The following is a 26,067-nucleotide window of genomic DNA, read 5'->3' on the forward strand; positions in this document are numbered from 1 at the left end:
AAATGGGGAAGATGGCGGCCGTCGTGGGTCCTGTGGCAGCGCTGGCGACAGAACCCGGAGAGGACGCCTTTCGGAAGCTTTTCCGCTTCTACAGGCAGAGCCGGCCCGGGACTGGAGACCTGGGTGGAGTCATCGACTTCTCGGCGGCCCGCGGCACGGGTCCCAGTGCCTCCAAGGTACGGACTGCGAGAGGCGCGACCGTGCGGCGCGGCGCGTCGTCCCGCCCCGGAAGGGGCCTCCGGACGCTCCCGCCGGGCGCCCCCCCTTCCCAGGGCGCGGGGCCGGCTGTCCGCACGCCGCCTCCGCAAGGCCAAGGCCTCGGCCCGAAAACCCTGGGAAGTGGTGTGTGCGCTTCCTCGGGTACACGGCTCTGTGTTGAAGTTTCTTTTTCTTTTTTGTCGGTCGTGGGGCTTGAACTCTGGGCCTGGGCGCTGTCCCTCAGCTCTTCTTCAGCTCAAGGCGAGCACTCTACCGCTTGAGCCACAGCGCCACTTCCGGTTTTCTGGTGGCTCATTGGAGATGAGAGTCTCACGGACTTTCCTGCCCGCGCTGGCTTTGAACCTCGATCCTCGGATCTCAGCCTCCTGGGTAGCTGGGATGCCAGGTGTGAGCCACCATCGCCCGTCCCACAGCTCTATTTTGAATAAAATCACTAAGTACGTAATCGTAGACATTAGGATAGCTCTCTGCGCCCTCAAAAAAAAACCCAAAAAACTCGGTAATCCCCAAACTTGACAGAGATCTGACATAGTTAAGCCGTTGCACATTTAAATTACTCCCTATTCTCTCTGGGATTTACACAAAGAAGCAATGGAAGAATTTTGAGACAACCCCCCCCCCCACACACACACTTTGAGAAAAAATATGTATATATAATATGCATAAATACACACTCACACACACATATATATCCTCTTTGAAAATGGGGTATCTGAAAAATAGGGAGAAAGGAATATATAGGAAGCACAACTGTAAAGTGCTTCTATTTTTCTTTACGCTTACTTAACAAATGAGGATATATAATCTCTTAGTTGGCCCTTGGTGTTGTCTACTGATGTCCAAGATGAGGTCAGGCATAATTTAGAGCTCTCAGTAAAATTGCAGTAAGTTCATATTGGTCTAGAAGTCCTCCTGTTAGCCAAAATAGCCTTCCAAGTTGTTAGGACAACACAGTAAAAAGTGCACACTAAGAGTAATACTTGACTCACAAAAACTCGACTAATTTAACTCCATTTCCCCACATTTTATCATAATGCATTCATAGTTTTAAAAATATGAGCCGCTTGAGAATGGGACATGGTGTGTCTAGCAGAGTACCCAAAGCAGTCAACACTAAACACAAGTATGTGTTGAATATGTGAAAACTTGAGGTCCTCATCTCAAAGTAGACTAAAAGCAAATTAGAGAAGAAGTTGCTATCACAATTCATCTGATGAGAGCAGTGGCAAAAATGATACTCAACAATCTGGCAAGTAAGTAGCATTGTCAGTTGGAATCATCCAATACAACCCAACTTTCAGTGAGTCCTTTTAAGTCATCAGGATATGATCTCTTAGGAAAAGGCAATCTAGCAAATCAGAACAAGTCAGCTTTTAATTTCCCTATTTCTATTTAGGTTAGTTTTGTCTGTGTAGCATGAGTTTGCATACAGGTGAAGAAACTGAGGCTCTAGGAAATTAGGTGACTCATCTAAAAAGCCCTACATCAAGTGGTAGAGCTAAGGTTAAGATCCTAGGCATAAAGATCTTAGTTTGGGCTGGGAAGGTGGCTCAGTGGCTCAGAGTGCTTGCCTTGTGTGCATGAGGCCCTGGGTTCGATTCCTTAGCACCACCTAAGCAGAAAAAGCTGGAAGTGGTGCTGTGGCTCAAGTGGTAGAGTGCTAGCCTTGAGCTGAAGAGCTGAGGGACAGCGCCCATGCCCAGAGTTCAGGCCCCACGACCAGACCTAAAAAAAAAATCTTAGTTTTATCCCATAGCAGAAATTTCTTCAGAGATCTAGAGTTCCCAGGTTGACGTACAAAATAGCCTTAGCCTTTCTCTGTTTCTTTCCTGCCAGGTGGTTAGGTCTCAGCTAAGTGTGTCCTCAGTCAGTGAGCACGATGCTCACAGAGCAGGACTTCAGCCAGTCAACAACTGGCGGGCTTATGGACTTGAAGGTTATCCTGGTGAGTACCCCTGGCCTCATAGAAAGTGAAATTACTCAATCATTTCTCTAATTTCACAGAAGGAACTGTGAGCAAAAAAAAAATTAAGTATATATGCATATATATGTGTGTGTTATGTACATAAATAAATATATATATATATGTGTATTAGACAAATGAGGAAAACTAAGCACAAATGTTTCTTTGGGTTTGTTTTTTTTTGGGGGGGGGGGTCAGTCATGGGGCCTGAACTCTGGGCCTGGGCACTGTCCCTCAGCTCTTCAGCTCAAGGCTAGCACTCTACCACTTGAGCGTCAACCCCCCTTCCAGCTTTTTCTGCTTATGTGGTGCTGAGGAATCAAACCCAGGGCCTCATACATGCAAGGCAAGCCCTCTACCACTGAGCCATCTTCCCAGCCCCTAAACACAAATGTTTCACTCCCTAGCATTGTTTCCATTGTTTTAATTGAAGAGCAAAAGTCAGCAGTGCCTGTCTTATGTGGCAGAAAGTGGCAGAACAAATAAAAAAATAGACATTGATTCTGGACTTCCTGGTACAGAGTACATCTGTGCATCTACTCTGCCAGAAAAATTGCTCTAAATAATAGCATAATTCATAATTACCATTCCAGACAAATTGTTAACTAGCATAACAGCTTAAAACTTGTTGCTATCAAGACTTAACTTTTAAAAGGATAATTATAGTTAATGAGGTCAAAAGTTCTAATCAATTCAATAGTTCAGAGTTTTTAATGATGTTCAAGTAGCTTGCTTTACAAATAGAGAAATAAGATAATAAGTGTTAATAAAAATGGATATTAGCTTAACTTTTTTCAAGGGTCATGGTGTTATAGAGATTGTTATGACTTAGAAGATACAGAAATGTCTTATTTAACTGGATAATCATGTATATACATTCTTTTTCTATTTGTTTTTTGTTGTTTTGTTGTTGTGATGGTAATGATGTTGATGTTGATGAGATGGCACTATGTCACTCTGTTGTTCAGGCCGGTCCAGAACTTGAGTGTTCAAGTAATCATTTCACATCAGCCTTCTAAGTGGCTTGGACTACAGGAAGGTGTCACCATATTTAGCTGAGTTTTTTTTTCTAAAAGACAAAAGTTTACATTTGGTTGTGATTCCAAATATGAGTTAAAAGTGAGAGAAATCTTTAAAAAGGAACCAAGACTAAGAGTGTGCTAACTAACACCTGTTACTGTGACTACTAAAATATTTGCTAATGTGGGAGAGTATAACAGCTTATGAACTTCAATAAAAGACTATGGTTTTATGTGAAGTTATAAAGGAAATAGTTGAATGATACCTTTTACATATGAAAGCATCACTGTGAGTTTGGGCAAATAAATGTAGAATGTACATCAACAGCAGTGGGGTTTTTTTGTTTTTGGTTTTGGTTTTTTTTTGGTCTGGTCATGGGGCCTGAACTCTGGGCCTGGGCGCTGTCCCTCAGCTCTTCAGCTCAAGGCTAGCGCTCTACCACTTGAGCCACAGCGCCACTTCCAGCTTTTTTCTTTTTTGCTTATGTGGTGCTGAGGAATCAAACCCAGGGCCTCAGGCATGCAAGGCAAGCGCTCTACCACTGAGCCACCTTCCCAGCCCAGCAGCAGTGTTTTTTATTTGCTTATTGGGGGCTCAGTCCTAGCAACTGTTTTCAAGACAGTGATTTTCTCTTGCTCTAAGTCTCCTTAACAAATGTATCAAACTACATAGTTATCAACTCCACTTTGATTTTGTATTGTCCAAACTGGTGTACCAGCTTTATGAAAATTTCTAGAATTCTGTTTTTAAATCACATCAGGTTGGTGCCTCTTTATGTTTTTATAGCATTTCTTCTATCTTTCCTGCTATTGTAAGCTGCATTTAATAGAAATGCAATGTTTGACACATGGAAGATAACAATATCTCTTATTCTAAGTTGATCAGAAGAATTGCATTTACCTCTGTATCCTGCTTATTCTGAAGGAATCTGTCTTTCTAAGAGTGAGCAAAAAGATGATGGATATGGAAATCAGAAACTTATTGAACAAGGGGGTCAACAAGACAGCATCAAACATTTGAAAAGTGGTCAAACACAGCCGGGCACTGGTGGCTCACGCCTGAAATCCTAGTTACTCAGGAGGCTGAGATCTAAGGATCATTGGTTAAAAGCCAGCCCTGGGAGGGAAAGTCTGTGAAGATTCTTATCTCCAATAAACTATCAGAAAACCAGAAGTGGCGCTGTGGCTCAAGTGGTAGAGCACTAGCCTTGAGCTGAAGAGCTGAGGGACAGTGCCCAGGCCCAGAGTTCAAGCCCCACAACTGACCAAAAAAAAAAAAAAGTGGTCAAACACAAGTACAGTGGGAAGCAGTGAAGTATAGTGATTACCCAAATAGGTATAGGTTCTAGTTCTGGGCTATCCAGACTTAGGTCCTAGCTCTTCTATCTTAGTAACTGATCTGGGACAAAGTTCTTAGATTCTCTTGTCCTCAGTTTCTTCATATGTAAAATGTGTTTAAAAATAGTGCCCACCATAAAATGATTATGAAACTTACATTAGAATATACATATAGAGTGCTTAGCTTAGTGCCTGGCACATAGTAATTTTTGGTAAAAGTAGATTATCAGACTGTAGACACTTACCAAGAAGAATTAAAAACTGATTCCAGGTTGTTAGAGATGTCATAATCGAAGCCCAATGCATGTAATTTATAGATTTAAATCAATAAAAAAGGGAAATAGCTGGGCATCAGTGGCTCAGCCTGTAATCCTCGCTGCTCAGAGGATTACGGTTCAAAGCCTGGCAAGAAAGTTCATGAGACTTACCTCCAATTAACTACTAGAAAACTGGAAGTGGTGCTGTGGTTCAAGTGGTAGAGCGCTAGCCTGGAGCTGAAGAGCTGAGGGACAGTGCCCAGGCTCAGAGTTCAGGGCCCATAACGAGGGAAAAAAAAAAAAATACCCTCAGTACAAGCTCCAGAACCAGCACCAAGCAAAAAGAAAAAAGTGAAATGAAAATCAGATTAGTGGTTAAGCCACATGACTGTCAAAATAAATTTATATTACTGATCCTTTAAATATGTTCATTACTTGAACATTTACAGTGACTTCCTCTCTCCTTGCATTAGTGCACATTCAGCCTAAGTAATGAAATTCACCAATCACTTTTGTGTGTGGATAAAAATATTTTCTATATAAAATTTCCTTGGTAGCCAGAAATGGCGCTGTGGCTCTAGTGGTAGAGTACTAGCCTTGAGCTGCAGAGCTAAGGGACAGCTCCCAGGCCCAGAGTTCAGGCCCCATGACTGACCAAAAAAAAAGATTTTCTTGGTATGAACAAGTAACTTACCTTAGTCATTAAGCTGAGTTTAGAATATAGACTGTTGATAATATTAAATGGCAAAACAGATAAATCAGATGTAATTACCAGTCTATCCTTAACACTAATCTCTAAGCTGTTTAGCTTTGTTTCTAAATCTATAAGAATCTAGACAGAACTTGTAAATATTTTTGGTAAGATTTAGTGTAGTGGAGGAATCCTCAGGTTATATTTTACATATTTCTAATATATCAGCACAAGTTCATTGCTGCCAAGTATAGCTTAGTCTCTGTAATTCTGATAGTGGACCACGGATATTATTATTCAAAACGTCAGTTAGATAGAGCCCAATATTTATAAGGCAAAGATCTCAGGTTTGCTGCAGGTGAGGGCCTAACAGTTTTGTTTGTTCCATGGTCACAAATTCAACTTTGTTGTTTCCCAAATGGGTGCTATTAGCCCCCAAGAGGCCAATAGTGAAGTCATGGTACCTCTCTGAACTTCTGTTCTCTCTTCAAAACTGTTTAATAACTTCTTCATGTAGTTATGCAAAATTAACGAGGCTGACATTTAATAGGCATCTAATTATTTTTAGTAGTAGTTTTAATTAATGACTTAAGACTGAACTTATTTATTATTAATAGCTGTTATTAAACTTTATTATTATTCTATATTTAAGCTGAATTCAAAATGAAAGGAAGAGTAGGACAGTAATACCAAAGTTATTTTTGTTTGAGCCTTGGCCTTTTTTTTACTGTTTTTACTGTCTACTTTTCACTCATTCTTTTTTTTTTTTTTTTTTTTTTGTCGGTCGTGGGGCTTGAACTCTGGGCCTGAGTGCTGTCCCTCAGTTCTTCAGCTCAAGGCGAGCGCTCTACCACTTGAGCTAAAGCGCCACTTCCGGTTTTTCTGGTGGTTTATTGGAGATAGGAGTCTCACAGTCTTTCGTGCCCGGGCTGGCTTTGAACCGCGATCCTCAGATCTCAGCCTCCTGAGTAGCTAGGATTACAGGCGTGAGCCACCAGCTCCCGGCTCTTTTCAGTCATTCTTATGTGCCACCTTGTTACGAGTCTAGTCCAGAAGTTGGCAGGCTGCAGGGAGGGACCAAGCCCAGCCACCTGTTTTGGCTTATTTACCATCTTATTACTTCCCTATTACAGGGGCAAGAGCAAATGACCCTCATAACCTAAAATACTTGCTATCTATTCCTTGACAAAAGTTGGCTGGCCTTGTCTAGACTAGATCTGGGGTTTCCCCAAGCATTAAAGGCCTTCAAATTACAGAAATCCTTTTTTTTTTGGGGGGGGGGTCCGGTTGTGGGGCCTGAACTCTGGGCCTGGGCGCTGTCCTTCAGCTCTTCAGCTCAAGGCTAGTGCTCTACCACTTGAGCCACAGCGCCACTTCGGCTTTTTTCTTTTTGCTTATGTGGTGCTGAGGAATCGAACCCAGGGCCTCAGGCATGCAAGGCAAGCGCTCTTCCCACCTTCCCAGCCCCTACAGAAATCCTTACGCTTAGTCTTTTCATATGATTTTCATATCTCTTTGCAAAAGGATATTTCGGTAATACGTAAGACTGCCTTTTGTTTAATTTATTGATTCCTTCTTACTCCTCAAGAACTTAGCTCAGCCGTACTTTGGCTAGGATGGCCTTATTTATCTGTTGGGAAAACTGCATCTGCCCAAACCCTTTCACTCTCCAGAAGCCCCACATTTATATGCAAATGCTTTTACTCTTATCCTCTAGCCTTAGAGGAAGAATTCTTTTAGAGCCTTGCCTTTATCGTCTTGATCTCATCTTTTATCTCACTTTTATGAGTGCACTGTATTCTGCTTCCCTTTATGTAAAATGTTTCTCATTACTGGCTCTTTCTTCACTTCTGTAAGCATACCTAGGTATTGCTAGTCCCTCAAACCAAAAACTTACCCTAAGTCTTTATTTGTGGATGGCTACTCCTCAGCCTTTGTTTTCTTTCATAGCTGGGCTTCTAAAAGGGATTGTTTCTTCTGTAACTAACCCCTCTGTATATCACTTTACAATAAAATTTAAATTTAAAAATAAAATAAAGCCGGCCCCTGTGGCTCACACCTGTAATCCTTGCTACTGAGGAGGCTGAGATCTGAGGATAGTAGCAGTTCAAAGCCAGCCCAGGCAGGAAAGTCCATGAGACCTAGATCTCCAATAAACCACCAGAAAACCTGAAGTGGCACTGTGGCTCAAGTGGTAGAGTGCTAGCCTTGAGCTAAAGAGCTGAGGGACAGCACCCAGGCCCAGAGTTCAAACTCAGCGATCAACACAATATAATAATAATAAAAGAAAAAAGATAAAACAGATTATTCTCCTATTATCTTCTGGTGCTTCACTTTCTCCCGACAAATGTTATCCACTTCTTTCTTTCTTTCTTTCTTTCTTTTTTTTTTTGGGGGGGGGGGGTCCAGTCGTAGGACCTGAACTCTGGGCCTGGGCGCTGTCCCTCAGTTCTTCAGCTCAAGGCTGGAGCTCTACCACTTGAGCCACAGCGCCACTTCTGGCTTTTTTCTTTTTGCTTATGTGGTGCTGAGGAATCGAACCCAGGGCCTCATGCATGCTAGGCAAGCGCTCTTCCACTGAGCCACCTTCCCAGCCCCTATTTCTTTCATTCTTAAGAAAGTGTTTGGTGCATGGTATGTATCTTAAGTGAATGAACATTTATCATGGGTAGGATTCCAGCAGATACTATAAAGAACTGTTCATCAGGTATTTCAAAACTGAAAAGACAAGAAGGAAACACTGAAATGTAACAGAAGTATTAGCTGTAGGAAATCATCACTCTACAACTGGGGATAAAAAACAGAAGAATTTGGAACTACTACCTATTGCTAAACTTAGAAGCAATCTTTTTGTTTGTTTTCGTTTTTGTCAGTTGTAGGGCTTGAATTCTGGGCTTGAGCATTGTCCCTGTGCTCTCATCTCAAGGCAAGTGCTCTACTGCTTGAGCCACAGTGCCACTTCCAGTTTTCTAGTGGCTTATTGGAGATAAGAGTCTCACAGACTTTCCTGCCCAGGCTGGCTTTGAACTATGATCCTCACATCTCAGCCTCCTGAGTAGCTAGGATTACAAGTATTGAGCCACCAGCACCCAGCAAGAAGCAATTTTTTTAATCTTCACATTTTGCAATGCTGAAAGTTGAACCCAGGACCTGACAGACACTAGGTAAATACTCAGCCACTCACTAGCCATGAGTTCTTAGAACTGTTTGTTTTTGAGGTGAGTATGTAGTCCAGGTTGACCTCTAACTTGCAGTCTTACTGCTTCAACCACCTAAGTCTAAAGTCTTGAATGTCTTTTTAGAAAGTTGACTTTGGGCACTTTCACTTCTAGAATTCACTTCTAGAATTTGCTTTGAGATAACACAGTTTGCAGTTATTATGAACTATTTGTTCCTCTTCAGAATATTCAAAGACCAGGGATATTTGCATAGGATAGGTGCCTGATAATCAAAATCAAACTTTTCATTAACTTGGAGCATAACTAAAAGGGTATGGAGAATAAATGACAGAATAACTGAGAGAATTTCTCCTTCTTTTTCCCACCCTTCTTTTGTGTAGGATTTATTTTTATCCCAAACCCCTTCCTCCCAGGGTACCAATGGCACTGGGTGAAGCAATGCCTTAAGTTATACTCCCAGAAACCTAATGTATGTAACCTGGACAAGCACATGGCTGAACAAGAGACCCAAGATGTGTGGGAACAGAGCAAAGAGTTTCTGAGGTAAGTCTTTCATAAGACTGAGTGCTCAGATCATCACAGATCTTTAAAGAAGCTATTCTAAAAGAGTACAATGAAAGTGACCATCTTGGGGTTTTTTTTTTCTCTCTCATTTCCACACAAAGCAGCACAGTTTTATTCTTTCCCAGAGAACATTTGGATAGATGCTTTGACAGTTATAAGAAATTGAGATCCATTTGCAAGATTTGCTTATCAAATGTTCCATTTTTATTCAGCTTCGCTCCTTTTTTCTGCTTAAAACAAGTTGCTTTGAAGACTTACAGTGTCTGGTGAAGAATATCATTGATAGCGCTTTACTTCTACTTTCCTAAATGGAGTTGATGCTGCTAGCTATCTTATGCTAGGTCAGTTGTTGCTCATGGGAGAAGAACAGTCATTTGTACCTTCATGTTGTTTCAACAACCATTTATTCATTCCACAAATATTCACTGGGTACCAAACATGATGCTAGGCATTAGAGACACAAAGCTTAATGTGACACTCTCCTTGAACATCAGTGAATAGTCTATGGCAAGAATTTGTTATCTACAGGAATAATCATAATAGAGATCAGAAGCTTATGATAAGGTCAGAACAAAAGAAAAACTGGGAAATAATTCTTCCTGGTAGAGTGGAAGTATCAAAGAAGAGAAAGTGATTTTTTTTTTAATTGAGCATATTCTTCTTTTTACTCTGACTGTTTCAACTGTTTCTAGATTTTTAGGGTTTTACTAGTCAGAAAAGTCAAAAGGCTGCCTAGAGTAGAACAGTGGTAAGCACATGTAAGAGTCAGGAAAAGAGAAGGAAATAGCTCATTACTAGGGAAATCAAGCACCTGCTGAGTGGTTTCAGCGGGAGAGGATCCTTAGAAGCTCACTTCTGCTTTCCCCTAGACTTTTGTTCTGTGCTACTTTTTCCTTTGCTGATTTTGTTGCGCATGCTTAATTTCCCTAGCAGTGAGTGATGACACAATCTGTGAAGTGTCCACCAAAGAAGCTCAGTGCCAGGTTTTTACTAGGAACTGGCTGCATAGGCAGTTTCTGCCTGACACACAACAAACTTGCATATTCCCAGAAGGAAAGCAGGTACTAATATAAACTCTACATTTGTACAACAGTCAAGTCATAGTGAACTACTCTTTATCAGTGAGACAATGGTGTGAGCCCTCTTAAAATCCAATGGTCATCTGTGTAGTTCCTTAAAAGGGTAGTAGATTAACTGTGTCTCTCTTGGGTAGACCTATCTTAAATAAATCAATGTTTTGTTCCATTCCTTTTAACTACAGTCTTGCTAGATGTCTGTGTTATGATGTCCTTAGATTGTGAACTATAGGAAGACAGACAGCATGTGTTTTATTAAATCATATCAAACATCAAGATAAGGCCACTTGGATATAGGCCTCCAGGAAAGTCTTCACTTTTGCTTTATGTGCCCATCACCACCTGTTTAAATGCTGGTCATTCTTTTGTTTTCAGGGATTCGTTTGTTTGTACCAGTCCTGGGACTTGAACTCAGAGCCTGGGCACTGACTCCTGAGCTTCTTTGCTCAAGACTAGTACTCTACCACTTGAGCCTCAGCTCTACTTTTGGCATTTCGGTGACTTCCTATGCAGGCTTCAAACTACAGTCCTCGGATCTTAGCCTCCTAAGTAGCTAGAATTATAGATGTGAGCCACCAGTGCCCAGCTTGCTTGCCATTCTTTGATGTCAGATGTAATTGTCCTCTACTACAAGCTTCACTGATGAGATAGCTATCTTTGAGCTCTTTCATACCCCTCAAAGTCCATCTGTTCAGTCTACCACTAGACTTATTTCTTCTCATTTCTTCTTAAACTTCAAGTGTGTCATTTCCTGTCCCAACATTAATTCTTTAAAGGAGTCCAGTCTTTTTATTAAATAGCTGGATTCTTTTTTTTCTTTTCTTTTTTTTTTTTTTTTTTTGTCGGTCATGGGGCTTGAACTCTGGGCCTGAGCACTGTCCCTCAGCTCTTCAGCTCGAGCTAGTGCTCTAACACCTGAGCCACAGCACCACTTCCGGTTTTCTGGTGGTTTATTGGAGATAAAGAGTCTCACAGACTTTCCTGCCCAGGCTGGCTTTGAACCTCGATCCTCAAATCTCAGCCTCCTGAGTAGCTAGGATTACAGGCGTAAGCCACCAGTGCCCAGCACAGCTGAATTCTTTAGACAAAAATTTGGTTGATTAATGATGTAAATTCCATAGAGAAAAAAATGATTAAACTTAACAGTTTTCATATTTTAGATATTACTGATAAGTCAAACAAATAAGGTTCCCCTTTAAAAAAAAAAAAAGTGAATCACATAGATAGATAAGACAAAATACAATTTCAGAAAGAGTACCTCTCTCCAAGCTTCAAGTTAGGCAATAGAATGACAGAAACCAAATAAATTTCAGTGATGCTTTAATTGCTAGCTAAGCTTCAATTATCTAAGCTATGTTATACAGGGTTAAGAAAGTCATATTAAACCAGGTTTTTTGTAAATTATATTCTATATATTTTGCCAAACTTCTTTTCCCAACCTGCAATTCTGGGAAGCCACCATCATTATAGACATAATAATAACTATGATTAGTCATACCCCACTTTCAGCAAACCATATCGAAAATACCCTGGTAACCATACTTAACATTGACCACAGTGCTGGCTCATTTCCCACTGACAGGCATAATGTTACAACTTTTCTTTTTTCTTTTCTCTTAATCTTGTTTCATTGTTACTGAGATTCTAGAGGCTTAACATTTAAAGTTAATCCCATCCAGCACATGATTTAGGAATAAAGATCAGAACTTGGAAATGACTATATATTTTTTACTGCTGCTATAGTCTCAGTCAACTCATTTATCTGTTCTTATTTCCCCTACCAAGTCTTGGCTAACAGTTTATAGGATAGAATACTAAATGTATAGACCATCATCCATACATAGGGCTACCTCTACCATTTAAGATGAATGAACCCTCTTTTCTTGCTAATCTCTATAGGTATAAAGAAATGAACAAACGACGACCACGAAGTTTACTAGAGAAACTGCGCTGGGTGACCTTAGGATACCATTATAACTGGGACAGCAAGGTTTTTAAAATTCTTTTGTTTCCGTTTATGTGCTTCTTAGACTTGCATAATTGGACAAACTTAAAGTATCACCACCACAACAGAGGCCATGTAGAGCATAAACTATCCTTTTATGGAAAGATATTTCTCATTGATTTCTTCTTTCAGTCTCTCTTTAGGAGCAAGGTATTGTAGTTCATTTCTAAATCCTTGAATTTGGAAGGGTCAAAAGTTTGAGGCCAGCCTTAGCAACATTATGTGATCCTTCTCTTAAAAACTAAGAAAATAAATTAGCATATCTTCACATATAAATAACTATTTTCATATATCAGGAGAAAAATTTGTCTTCAGGATATAGTATAATATCAGAAGTATTCTGTCAATGCTTTCTCAAAAGTAGGATTCAGGGATATCCATATTTCTTTACTTTTTTTTTTTTTTTTTTTTTTTTTTTGGTCGGTTGTGGGCTTGAACTGGGGGCCTGGGCACTGTCCCTGAGCTCTTTTTCCCTTAGCCCCACTTCCAGTTTTGGAGTGGTTAATTGGAGATGAGAATCTCACAGGGACTTTTCTGCCAGATCTCAGCCTCCTGAGTATAGGATTTCAGGCATGAGCCACCAGCACCCACCTCTTTACTGCTTTTAAGAGTAAATCTCAACTATCCTTTTTTCCATTATTGTTTAGAATTTGTTGGATGCTTATTTCCTATAGATGGCTTTCTTGGGTAAAAGAAGTTTTATTTTACTGAGGGGGGAAAAAATGAAAGAAAACTTGTTGGTATAGACTACCTCCTCTACCCACTAAGCATTTACTTTTTAAAAACTCCATTGTTTTAGTTAACCCAACTTACTAAATAACTATTCCAAATCATGACAGACTGATTATGTTTGGAATATACTTTGCATTTTCAGTACCACAGATTCAGTAGGAAACTGTTTATTCAAGGAAATAGCCATGATTTTCTCTGGGTTAGGCTGTCTATGTCTGAATCCTGTATTTGACAATGCGTGCCTCAGAAGGTGAATATGAAAATTAAGAGATTAATTTATTGTAGAGTGATTGCAGCAGTTCTTAACTATACTGAGCACGCAAGGGCATTTGGCACAAAAAAGTTAGCTGTTGCTTTTAGTGATATTTTTATTTGGTATTGTCAGCCAACAGACCTCAAAGTTAGCCTTTTTACTAAAGAAATGAAAAGTAAAAATTGTTTAAAAAAAAAAAAAAAAAAAGGCTGGGCTGGGAAGGTGGCTCAGTGGTAGAGCACTTGCCTTGCATGCATGACGCCCTGGGTTCGATTCCTCAGCACCACATAAGCAAAAAGAAAAAACCGGAAGTGGCGCTGTGGCTCAAGTGGTAGAGCGCTAGCCTTGAGCTGAAGAGCTGAGGGACAGCCCCCAAGCTCAGAGTGCAGGCCCCACGACCGCACCCAAAAAAAAAAAAAGAAAGTCTGAAGTTAAGACTCATTTCTAGCCAAAGTAAATTCCATCTCTCCAGATCTTAGACTTCTTCCCCAAACTGAATTATAGGAAGGCGCTAGGGGAGCTTGAGACAGAATGGATCTTCTGATCAGATTTGAGGTTAACTTAGGGAAGAAAGAGGTGAGAGCAGAGCGAGGGGTGAGGGGTGGGGATAAAGGGTGATCACTGTCAGTTTACACAGCCTTCCCATCTCTCCAGCTCCTCTGCACAGGAGACTGTAAATGAAAGTCTAGATAGCAAGTGCAGCCATGTCGCTGTCATAAATTGTATACATAAAGGTTTTTTGTTTCTGTTTTGTTTTGTCAGTCATAGGGCTTGAACTCTGGGCCTGGGCACTATCCCTCAGTTCTTCAGCTCAAGGCTAGTGCTCTACCACTTTGAGCCACAGTGCCACTTCTAGTTTTCTGGTGGTTAATTAGAGATAAGAGTCTCACAGACCTTCCTGCATGGGTTGGCTTTGAACTGGGATCCTCAGATCTCAGCCTCCTGCATGCTAGGATTATAGGCGAGAGCCACCAGCACCTGGTTGGTTGGGGTTTTTTTTGAGGAGCATTAGACCTTTTGTCTTTTGGGTTGGTGTGTGTGTGATGTTTGTGTAAGTAAAGGTTTTTGCTAAGAATAGCAGTAGTTTAGAGACATTAGTGCTGAGAAAAACTTGCATTTTAAGATCCTATCTTGGCCAATTATAAGTCAGACCTAATTCCGATGTTTTGAGCATGTCATCTCATCAGATTGCCCGCTGAGGTTGGCATTAAACCATGTTGTAAGCTGGCTACTGTATTTGAGTTGTCCTTTTTTTTTTCTGAAATAACCGTTTTATTATAGGACAGTTTCAGATTTGCAGAAGCACAGAGAAGATAGAACAGTGAGACGTCACACCTTCTGTTTATTCTTTCCATTAGTATGGTGTATTTATCTCAATGAGTCAATATTAATACCTCATTATAATAGTGAAGTCCTTACTTGAGGGTCAGATTTCTATATCTTTTAACTAATATCCTTTTTCTGTTCCAGAATGTAAATATTACATTACATTTAGTCATCACATTTTCTTAGGTAACAGTAACCATTTTGAGTTGCCTTTTTACCCTCGTAGAACTATCCTCCTTAGGATTAAAGCATACTAGAGGGTGATCTAGACGTCGTGCAGATGAATTTGTATAATTTATTACTATATAGCACAGTGCCTGCCATATTTTCCAGTATTCTGAATGCCTCAAGAAGGGTTGAATGGACAATGCCAAGTTAATGTTAGTTTGTAAGTTAGAGGATATTAAAGTGGTAAATTAATTTTGTGCCACAGTTTTCCTACATTCCTGAGATTATTGTTTATTTTCTTATTTTCTCTACTTTTACCAAAGAAATACTCAGCAGATCATTATACACCTTTCCCTTCTGACCTGGCTTTCCTCTCAGAGCAAGTAGCTGCTGCCTGTGGCTTTCAGGGTTTCCGAGCTGAAGCGGGGATCCTGAATTACTACCGCTTAGACTCCACACTGGGAATCCACGTAGACAAGTCTGAGCTAGATCATTCCAAACCCCTGTTATCTTTCAGGTAAGTTCCTTCCAGGGATGTTTGTATCTTTTCTTTTTTCTTTTTTCAGAAGCATTAGCTAAATAAAGACATTAAACTCGGGCTGGGAAGATGACTCAGTGGTAGAGTGCTTGCCTTGCATGGATGAGGCCCTGGGTTTGATTCCTCAGCACCACATAAGCAGAAAAGGCCAGAAGTGGTGCTGTGGCTCAAGGTAGAGTGCTAGCCTTGAGCTGAAGAGCTGAGGGACAGTGCCTAGGCCCAGAGTTCAGGCCCCACGACCGACCCCCAAAAAAGAAGAAACATTAAACTCTGTGTGTGTTGTGTGTGTTCACAGGCCTGCACCTGGTCATAGAGCTTGAACTGAGGGCCTGGACACTGTCCCTGAGCTTTTGTGCTACAGGCAGGCTAGTTCACTACCACTGAGCCACGGTTCCATTTCCCGCATTTTTGATGATTAATTGCAGATAAGAGTCTCACGGACTTTACTACCCAGGCTGGCTTTGAACCTCGATCTTCAGATCTCATCCTCCTCAGTAGGTAGGATTACAGGTCTGACCACCAACACCTAGCCCATCATTAAATTTTTTTTTTTTTTTTTTTTTTTTTGGCCAGTTCTGGGGCTTGAACCCAAGGCCTGGGCACTGTCCCTGAATTTCTTTTTACTCAAGGTTAGCACTCTACCACTTGAGCCACCACAACACTTCAGGCTTTTTCTGAGTAGTTTATTGAAGACTCATAGACTTTCCTGCCCAGGCTGTCTTTGAACTGCTATCCTCAACTTCCAGCCTCCTGATTAGCTAAGATTACAGGTGTGAGCCACTTGTGAGCAGCACCAACATTAAACTTTTAAAATAGCTAGATACTATATCTTTGACTGTGGACATCTTAACAGTGTATCATAAAATTCACCTAACCTTTTCAGAGCAGTGACTAAGTTACAGTTACTCTTTCTGTAAGACTTTTTATTTTTCCCCAGTATTAGGGCTTAAACATAGGTCCTGGGTGCTGTTCCTTTTGAGTACTTTGTAGAATAGACAAATAGAAGGCCATAAGACAAAGTAAATGACCTTTGTGGATTAGTGGAGCAAATATAGAGCAAATTTTTGCAGATTACCAGTATTCAATGAAGAAAGTGCCTTTCACATAGTAACAGACCCAAACCATTTTATTGAAATACTGAAATCTTAAAAGATGCATTAATAAAGCCAGGTACCAGTAGCTCATACGTGTAATCCTAACTACTCTGGAGCTGAGATCTGAGGATTGAGGTTCAAAGCCAGCCAGGGCAAGAAAATCCATAAGACTCCAATTAACCACCAGAAAACTGAAAGTGGTACTGTAGGCTTAAAGTGATAGAGCACTAGCCTTGAGCAAAGAGCTCAGATCAGGGACAGCACTCAGGCCAAGTTCAAACTCCATGAATGACCAAAAAAAAAAAAAAGAGAGAGAGATGCATTAATAAGGTTTATGGATAATTTGCTCATTTACTACACCAAATTGTATTTTGCAGGACATTTGGGCAATCATGAGAGTAGGTAATAACAAATGTGGTGGCACATACTTATAATCCCAGCTTCTTAGGAGGCTAAGGCAGGATTGCAAGTTTGAGTGTAAACCCAGACCCAAACCCTGTCATAAAATGTTCATTTCCATAGCATGTGCAAGGAAGGCCCTGTGCTCAATCTCAGCACTTGAAAAAAAAATACTGAAATATAGACAGCAGAACATGGGTTTGTCACTTAGAGACAAGCCAAAAGAGAAAAGTTTAAAATGAAAATAAGTATCAAGCTGAAATTATAGAATAATGTAACCTTCACCACTATGACTAATAACAAAAACTTGCTTTTTTTTTTTTTTTTTTTTGTAGTTTTGGACAGTCTGCCATCTTTCTCCTTGGTGGTCTCAAAAGAGATGAAGCCCCCACAGCCATGTTTATGCACAGTGGTGACATAATGGTAATGTCAGGTTTCAGCCGCCTGTTAAATCATGCAGTCCCTCGAGTGCTTCCAAACCCTGAGGGAGAAGGCCTGCCTCATTGCCTGGACACACCTCTCCCAGCTGTCCTCCCCAGGGATTCAGTGGTAGAGCCCTGTTCTTTGGAGGACTGGCAGGTGTGTGCCAGCTATTTGAAAACTGCTCGTGTTAACATGACTGTCCGACAAGTACTTGCCACAGACCAGGACTTCCCTTTGGAACACATGGAGGAGAAAAAGAGAGACAACATCACAGGTTTCTGCCATTTGAATGATCAGGATAGCCAAATAAAACGGGCCAGGTTAAACTCTGACAGCTGAGACTTGGAGGTCTCATTCTTTTATTCAGGCAGGTCTGTAATGATCATGGACTTGATTAGCACCAAAACGACAGACAAGGAAGAGCTCACTATTTGGAATACATCCTGAAGAATAAATACTACAAGTGTGCTCAGAGAAGTATTTAACTGGGTCTGGTTCTAGACAGTGACATGTATTGGTTATCCAGAGGAGATAGGATCATCTACATACAACTTTCAGGCTCTGCCATTACCTCTGAGAGAGGTAGAGGTGAGTTTACATGTCTGTGGAGATAAATACCTCCGATTTTATTAATGGGAAATACTGCACATCTGTTGATAACATTGTGGTTCTGTGAACCAGCCATTAAATTCATCTTAATTCTTCCAGTTACAATCAAAATTCTGATCTCTTCTTCCTCCTTCTTTGACCTGTCACAGAGGAATCCTAAACACGTGAAGCACTAAAACTGGAAATCTCATTTCCTAGAAAAGACATTAAACACAGCCTTAGCTTTTCTTTAAAGATAATTATTTGTAAACCCATGGAAAATGGAACAGTAGATTGTCCATGTGCCTTTTAGGGTCTCCAGACTCTCCCTGTTGGCTTTTTGTTGTTGTTTTGTGTTGGGTTTTTTTGCTGGTCTGTTGTTGTTTTGTGTTGGTTTTTTTTGCTGGTCACGGGGTTTGAACTCAGGGCCTGGGCACTATCCCTGAGCTTTTTTGCTTAAGGTTAGCATTCTTCTACTTGCACCACAGCACCACTTCTGTCTTTTTGGTGTTTTTCTGGAGATGAGTTTATCACAGACTCTGCTGCCCAGATTGTCTTCAAATCTGGGTCCTCAGGTCTCAGCTTCTTGAGTATCTGTTGGCTTTTTAGTGCAGTTTTAATTTTTGGACTGAAAAAGTCCCAAAGGTATTCTATTACTGTTTTCTTCATGAATAAACTTACTCAGTTTTAAATTAAAGATCTGTATCTGTCTTTGAGGGTTAGTGTATCTGAGATGAGTTTTTTTCTTCTTTTTATTTGGTGCATTGTTCATGCTATTGAAGCCCTGTGGCTGTTCTGCACTAAACCACCCACCTTTGCCTGGGTATGCTTCATAGTTATCTCACGAGAGATGACTGCTTGACAGTCTAGTCACTGCTCTCTTGTCTGGTGGGAGACTGCTTGGAAATGGATGAAGCCACTAAGCTTTTGTTTTTTAAGAAAGGATCTCCTTTGTTTTGTTTTAGAAAAGGGCCTTACTGTCTCCAGCCCAAACTGTCTTAGAACTGAGTATGCTCCTGCCTTACCCTCCCAAATGCTGGGATTACAAGCTGGAGCTAGCAGGACCAGCTACCAAGTTTGAATCTCTGTATCCCCATAAACTCCACACAATATCTTGCACCAAGTTCCTGTACATTTCTCTCTGGACCTCAGTTTCCTCACTCGTAAAAATGAAGAAAATATTTATTAACCTTCTTCCTAAGGAGATTTTGATATTTAAAAAGGAGTTCCTTTATAGAATAAGATATTCCAGTTTGTTTTGCTACTAAAGGGGCTTGTCTGCAAGGAAGACTGGCTTGATAGCCACTGACAGATACTTATCTTGCAATTTCATCCCTCTTATGCCCTACCTTAAAAAAAAAAAAAAACTGATTACCAGCATTGAGTATTAAGTTCATTCATGGTGTTAACAAGTGTAGAGTGTGTGTGTGCGCGCGCGTGCACACGCACACGGGCAGGTGGGCGTGTGCACGGGCACACACACGTGCCAGTCCTGAGGCTTGAACTTGGGGCATGGGTGCTGTCTCTGAGCTATTGTGCTTAAGATTAGTGTCTACCATTTGAAACACAGCTATACTTCTGGCTTTTTTGTTGGTTTATTAGAAATAAGAGTCTCACGGACTTTCCAGCCCTGGCTTTTAACAGAGATCTTCACATCTTAGGATCCTGAGTAGTTAGAATTACAGGCATGAGCCCCCAGCCCATAACCACAGGCATGAGTCACCCAGCTCAACAGGTATAGATTTTTTTAACTGGTTTTTTGTTTTGTTGTGTGTTACTGGGGATCGAACCCAGCACAGCACACTAGCTAGGTAAGTGCTTTGCTACTGAGCTTCATCCCAGCCCAGTTATAGATTTTTTGAGGAATAAAAATTAATATAGCCCCATTACCTATCTGTGAGGTTCTAAAATTAGTGCATGATTGGGAAATTGTATATAAATAAATTTACCACAGGGAAAAGTCCTTAGATCATCCATAATTAAATGTACCCACTTGAAACCAACATATCTTTTAGTAAGTCCAACAGAAACAATCTACCCTTAGCATTAGAACAGATTTTTTTTTTTTTTGAGTCCAGTCATGGGGCCTGGGTGCTATCCCTCAGCTCTTCAGCTCTTCAGCTCAAGGCTAACCTACCACTTGAGCCACAGCGCCACTTCCTGCTTTTTTCTTTTTGCTTATGTGGTGCTGAGGAATCGAACCCAGGGCTTCCTGTATGCAAGTGCTCTACCACTAGGCCACTTTCTCAGCCCTAGAACAGATTATTCTTTCTTCACAGTTGAGTATCAGGCCCAAATGCTATAGTTATACCTTGAAGTTTGAGAAGCAAATAGAAATTGAGGGCTGCATAGAGCAGATTCCTGTCTCTCAGCACATAATCCCTCTAGGGAATATGGTCCAGGAGTGGGATGGTGAGAATTGTCTGCAATGTTTCTCTCCCCCACCTCACCCATGGACACCAAGGAATAGGAGATGGGGGGAAAATACCAAGACTATTTAATGGCAAATGAAATTCAAGTCTCAGTGGCCATAATAGTTAAAAATTTGTTGGAATCCAGCCACTTTAATTGATGTACATGTTGGTATGGGTGCTTTTGTGCTATAATGGCAGGGCGGAGCCATGACCAGAGACCTTGATGGTTCGCTGAACCTAAAAGATGACCTGGCCTCTGATGGAGAAGGTGACTCCTGAGAAAGAACTGACACTCAAAGGACCCTAGAACAAACCTGAAACTAAGAAAGGACCAAACGGAAAGTATTCTTTGTGTATGTGTACCAGTCCTGGGCTTGAACTTGGAGCCTGTACACTGTCACTGAAGTGTGTGTATGTGTGTTTTAAATTTTATTTTATTGTAGAGATGCTGTAAAGAGGGGTGCAGTTACATGAGTAAGGTAATGAGTACATTTCTTGTCAAGAGTTATGTTTTTTATTAATATAATTTTATTGTTCTTAAGGTGTTGCGTAGAGGGGTTACCAGAATTCAGATAATGCATATATTTCTCTTTCAGACAATGATCCATTTCACTCTCTTAGTTTCCCCCTCCCATCTGTGCCCACAAGTTGTTCATTTTCCATAGTGAATACTGAATACCATGATTGCATTTGTTCACCTCTTCTTCATCCCTTTCTGAATCTTTCCTTTGCTCCCCTAAAAAGCACAAATTTTTAAAAAGCACACACAACATAACCACAGCCACCAATGTAAATAATCCATGTTTGGTCCCTGAGCTTTTTGTGCTCAAGGCTAACACTCTGCCACTTAAGTCACAGCTCCACTTCTGGCTTTTTGGTAATTAATTGGGAGATAAGAGTCTCATGGAAGCCAGGCGCCAGTGGTTCATGCCTGTAATCCTAGCTACTCAGGAGGCTGAGATCTGAGAATTGTGGTTCAAAGCCAGACCAGGTAGGAAAGTCTATGAGACTCTTATCTCCAGTTAACCACCAGAAAACCAAAAGTGGTATTGTGGTTCAAGTGGTAGAGCACTAGCCTTGAGCTGAAGAACTAAGGGACAGCACCCAGGTCCAGAGTTCAGGTCCCATGACCCACCCAAAAAAAAAAAAAAAAAGAGTCTCATGGACTTTCCTGTCCAGGCTGGTGCATGATCCTCATATCTCAGCCTTGTGAGTAGCTAGGATTGCAGGTGTGAACCACTGGCACCTTACTTTTTCCCTCCCTCCCAACCTCTCTCCCTCTCTCTCTCTCTCCCTCCCTCTTTCTCTCTCCCTTCCTTCCTTCCTTTCTCTCTCTCTCTCTTTTTTCTTTCTCCTTATCTCTCTCTCTCTCTCCCTCTCCCTCCCCCCCCTCCCCCCCCCCAGGGCTTGAACTCAGGGCCTAGACACTGTTACTTGAGTTTCTTTCACTCAAAGCTAATATTCTACCACTTAAGCCACAGAGTCAATTCCAGCCTTTTCTGTTTATGTGGTACTGAGCAATCGAACCCAGGGCTTCATGCATGCTAGACAGACTCTCTACCACTAAGCTACATTCCTAGCCCTCTTGCTTGTTTTTTTAATTAATAATTTTTTTCTTTATTGTGCTTGGAGAAACTGCTCCTTTAATATTCTGCTTGCAAGAATGTGAATGGCTGTGTTGTATCAGAGATATGATGAGCAAATAATGTACCAAATGTACCATATGGATGAGGCAGTCCCAACTTACATCCCCTTTTCCTCTCAGAGGCTTTGATAAATTTTGTGGTCATCCTTGTTTTCAGGTGTGTAACGTTTGGCCCAATGACTTTTACATCTAGGAAGTGAATGTTCAGGAGTAATCCGAGCTATCCAGAAAAACCTGAGTCTGAATATTTATTGTAACGAGAATTGGAAATAAGCTCAGCATCCAGCAGCAGACAGGCACTGGTGAAATTCATGTATTACTCAACAGTAGTTCTACAGTCTTCTCTCTAGAACCTTCTCCTTCCTGGAACACATGTCCTAATAGAGATGCCCTGTACATGAAGTACTTAGTACTAAGTACATGAAGTACTTAGACTTAACTGTAAGGAAATGTAGTCACAAACTGCATAGTAGCCTACTTATTTTTTTCTAAACTGGAACAGTATATATGCCAAAACATGAATGACAGATTATTTCTGATACTTATGCTTTTCTGTATTTCTGATATATCTTACACTGAAAGCCTTTCAAAATTGTGTTTTAAAAAAAGAATAAATATTGTTTTTTAATAAAGAGAACTTTGACCTGGCAGTCCTACCTCTCTGTTTAGATCAAATCTAAGAACAACATCATTGTCTGAGAAAGAGACTTGCTAGTATCCTACAAATTATGCTTTAGCGGTATACTTAATAATTGGACCAAATGCCTCATATGGTAAGTGAGGAAAACAGCCTTAAAGTAGTATGTACAGCATCTACAATATTTTAAAATACATACATGCATAGAAAAGGCTAATATCCTCATAGACGTTAAGTTTTCTTAGGTAGCATAACATTGCTTTTTTGAAGGCCTTTCTGGGATATCTTGAGGGGAGCAGGTAAGGCACATGCTGAGCTTTAGCAGCAGTGGTTTTATGAAGTGTCACAGTCAAGTGTTCTTTTTAGATGTCTTCCCTGATCATTCTGACAGCCTCTCAGAGTCTCTGACTTTCCAGTTGGTTTAAAATATGCCAACTCAGATGAATCCACTCAGTGTCTTCTGCTTCTTCCAGCAGAGCCTCTTACCTCTGCCCATTCTCACCCCATGTTCAGATTTCCCTAGAAGGATCCCAGGGCCTCAGCAAGACACAGATGTATTGCTGAATAGGACAGACTCAGCAAGATTTGGCTTTCCAATGTTCCAATTTTCTCAGTTCCCTTTTTCACTAAGATAAGCTGGCCTTATCCATTTTCCCTTAATCTGAAGGCTGTGTATTAGAGTAGCGAAAGAAAATAACCCTAATACCTTAGGTGGATTCAACTAAAGCAAATTAGAATGGTAATGAGCCAGAGAGGAGCCCTGGGGAGAAAGGGGGGTGACTGCTTTTGGCAGTTAGCCGAGAGGCCAGAGGAGCCGGACAGGAAATACAGACACCTCACCTGCTGTCCCCTGCTTCACAAGCTGCAGTGGGAAAAGCAGCAGAAATCCTGTCTCTCAGCCTGGGTAGTAAATTCCTTTTGATTTGTCCTTTTGATCAGCTCCCTAACCAGATTAAGGTAAGATGATTTAGTAAAAAGCACATGAAATAGAATAATTACTAAGAAAGCTAAATTTTAGTAACAGTTCTAACATTCAGCTTTGATGCCTTGAATAAGTCACTGAACTGAGCCATGGTTAACCTTCCTGATGCCTTTTCTCATCTCTAAGGAGAGGTTTTGTATACTAGCTCTGCAATGCTCTATTTCTAAAATGAGAGATTGACATAAACAGCTTAAGAAGCCAGAACAGTAGACAAAGTTTTTGTGTGTGTGTGTGAGGAAATGAGGTGTTCAGTAAAAGAGAACAACAGAAAACTGGAACTTCTCTGGGGGGAGAAAAAAAAAAAAGACAAATAGCCAGTAAATGTAAAAAGGTGCTGCTAACTTCCCTAGCAATTAAGTGCAAATTAACACAAGATGGTTTGTCCCCACCAACTGGGCAAAACCCAATAAAATCACAATCTTTTGACACTCAGACTTCTAATCCTAGAAGAAATGTTCACTGTTCCTTTAAACTGTACACAATCTAATCACTTCCCACTTCCCTTTGCCTCAGTTACTATATTGGTCCAAGCCACTGCTATCACTCAACTGGTCTTTGGTTTTTCTGAGGAGGGAGAGGGCGATACTATTGGATTGAGCTCAGCCTAGCACTTGCTAGGCAAGCACATAACTACTGAGTCATGTCACCAGCCTGCTGTGGCATCTTGTCCCTGCCCCTGACCCCATATTTACTCTCAGCATAGCAGAGTGCTGTTAACTCCTAGCCAGGTCTTGTCACTTGTCACTCCCCTAAACCTGAGTACAAGTCAGTCACATCAACCACCTTCAAATACCAACTCAGGATTTCTCTTGGCTGTCTCCAGCCACACTGGCCTCCTTGCTGTGCACTTTCTCGTGCATGACAGGTGCCTTCCTGCTGGTATGGGAGTGTTTCTTTGGCCTAAAATGTGTACTCACTTCCTTCAAGTCTACTCAAATATCACCTCAGTGAAACCATTGATTGGACATGTCCTGGTTTTTTCAAGCATTTAATAAAAAAACACATGTAACATTCTACATGGGTTACTATATAAGGAATACTACTAATGAAGAAAATATAATAATTATTGTTTCCTTCCTCTAGACTATAAGTGCCACAAGGTAGTTGTACCCTAGGGTCTATAACAGTGCCTGGCAATAATGGCAAAGTAATCATTGAACAAGTGAATACCCATTATTGGGTACCCATGTGTTAAAATAGGTACTGATAAACTACTGTGTCATGTAAGACAATAAGATTGGTATGTCCCTCTGGAAGGTAATTATCAACATTTACATAAATTTTCAGCCAACAGTTCTACTTATAAGTTTCTTCTCTGTAGATAAACCTATACATGAACACAATATATAAAGAAAGCCCAGTGCCAGTGGGTCATATCTTTAATTCCAACTGCTCAGGAAGGTGAAATCTGAGGATGGCAGTTCAAAGCCAACCTGGGCAGTAAAGTTCATGAGACTCATCTCCAATTAGCCACCAAAAAGCCAGAAGTAGAATTGTGGTTCAGGTGCTAGAACATCAGCCAGAAAAGCCAAGTGAGAGCACCCAGGCCCCTGAGTTCCCCAGCACTGACACACACAAATAATTATACTTCGAAAAAGATGCTCTTCAGAATGTTGACTAACAGTGAATAGCTGGAAACAACCCAAATGTTAATTAGTACCAAACAGGCTAATTGATTTGTGGTTCATGCACACTTGGGAAATTAATACTTTACATCCCCTTTGCAAGAATGTACTGATCTGAAAAGTATTCCAAAGGTACATACACCTAGGTAAATGTGTGTGTGTGTGTGTGTGTGTGTGTGTGTGTGTGTGTATGCATATACATTAAGAAGTAGATCATTATATGTTATGTGCACATAATACCTCCATGTAAATCCGTAGAGGTGAGGGAGGTGATACATCCAAATGTAATAGTGGGAAGAAAAGAGATAGGAAGGGCTGGGAAGGTGGCTCAGTGGTAGAGTGCTTGCCTTGCATATATGAGGGTTTGATTCCTCAGCACCACATAAGCAGAAAAAGACAGAAGTGGCACTGTGGCTCAAGTGGTAGAGTGCTAGCCTTGAGCTGAAGAGCTGAGGGACAGCACCCAGGCCCAGAGTTCAGGCCCCACAAATGGGAAAAAAAGAAAAAAAAAAAAGAGATAGGGAGGTAATAGGAGGCAACCCTATATGCTTTAATGTTGTCCTTTTTTTTTTTTTTTTTTCTGATTCAGAGGCTTGAACTCAGGGCCTAGACACAGTCCTTAAGCCTCTTTGTGCTCAAGACTAGTGCTCTACAGTTAAGCCACAGTGCCATTTCCAGCTTTTTCTGAGTAATTTAGTGGAGATGAGACTGGCTTTGGACCCTCATCCTCAGATCTCAGCCTGCTGAGTAGCTAGGATTACAGGCGTGAGCCACCAGCACCCAGCTTGTTGTCTAATTTTTATGCAAATATATCCTACATTACTAATATAAAATCTTAAATTATGCATAGCAACCTTTCTAAAAATAATATGCAGTAATAAAACCATGGAGGAAGTTTCTCTTTCTCCAAACTCGAGACATTCTGAGTTATA

At 40.9% G+C, this 26,067-nt stretch overlaps 1 protein-coding gene across 2 annotated transcripts; it reads left to right on the forward strand.

Moving 5' to 3' along the window:
- Window positions 1–2: 2 nt before the first annotated feature.
- Alkbh1 (alkB homolog 1, histone H2A dioxygenase) lies at window positions 3–22,521 on the forward strand. Of its 2 annotated transcripts, XR_011373432.1 has the most exons (7): window positions 3–176; window positions 2,056–2,164; window positions 9,047–9,209; window positions 12,206–12,296; window positions 15,114–15,307; window positions 17,157–17,832; window positions 20,445–22,517. XR_011373432.1 is itself a non-coding variant. In XM_070028761.1 (6 exons), the coding sequence occupies exons 1-6, from the start codon at window positions 3–5 to the stop codon at window positions 17,581–17,583; spliced, it is 1,158 nt and encodes a 385-aa protein (XP_069884862.1). In that variant the 3' UTR covers window positions 17,584–22,521. The 2 variants fall into 2 exon arrangements, 1 of the variants encoding a protein (XP_069884862.1); XM_070028761.1 differs by having other exon boundaries at window positions 17,157–22,521.
- Window positions 22,522–26,067: the final 3,546 nt, after the last annotated feature.

Source organism: Dipodomys merriami, unplaced genomic scaffold, assembly GCF_024711535.1.
Source record: "Dipodomys merriami isolate MVZ:Mamm:240054 unplaced genomic scaffold, mDipMer1.0.p SCAF_1, whole genome shotgun sequence".
Lineage (NCBI taxonomy): Eukaryota > Metazoa > Chordata > Mammalia > Rodentia > Heteromyidae > Dipodomys > Dipodomys merriami.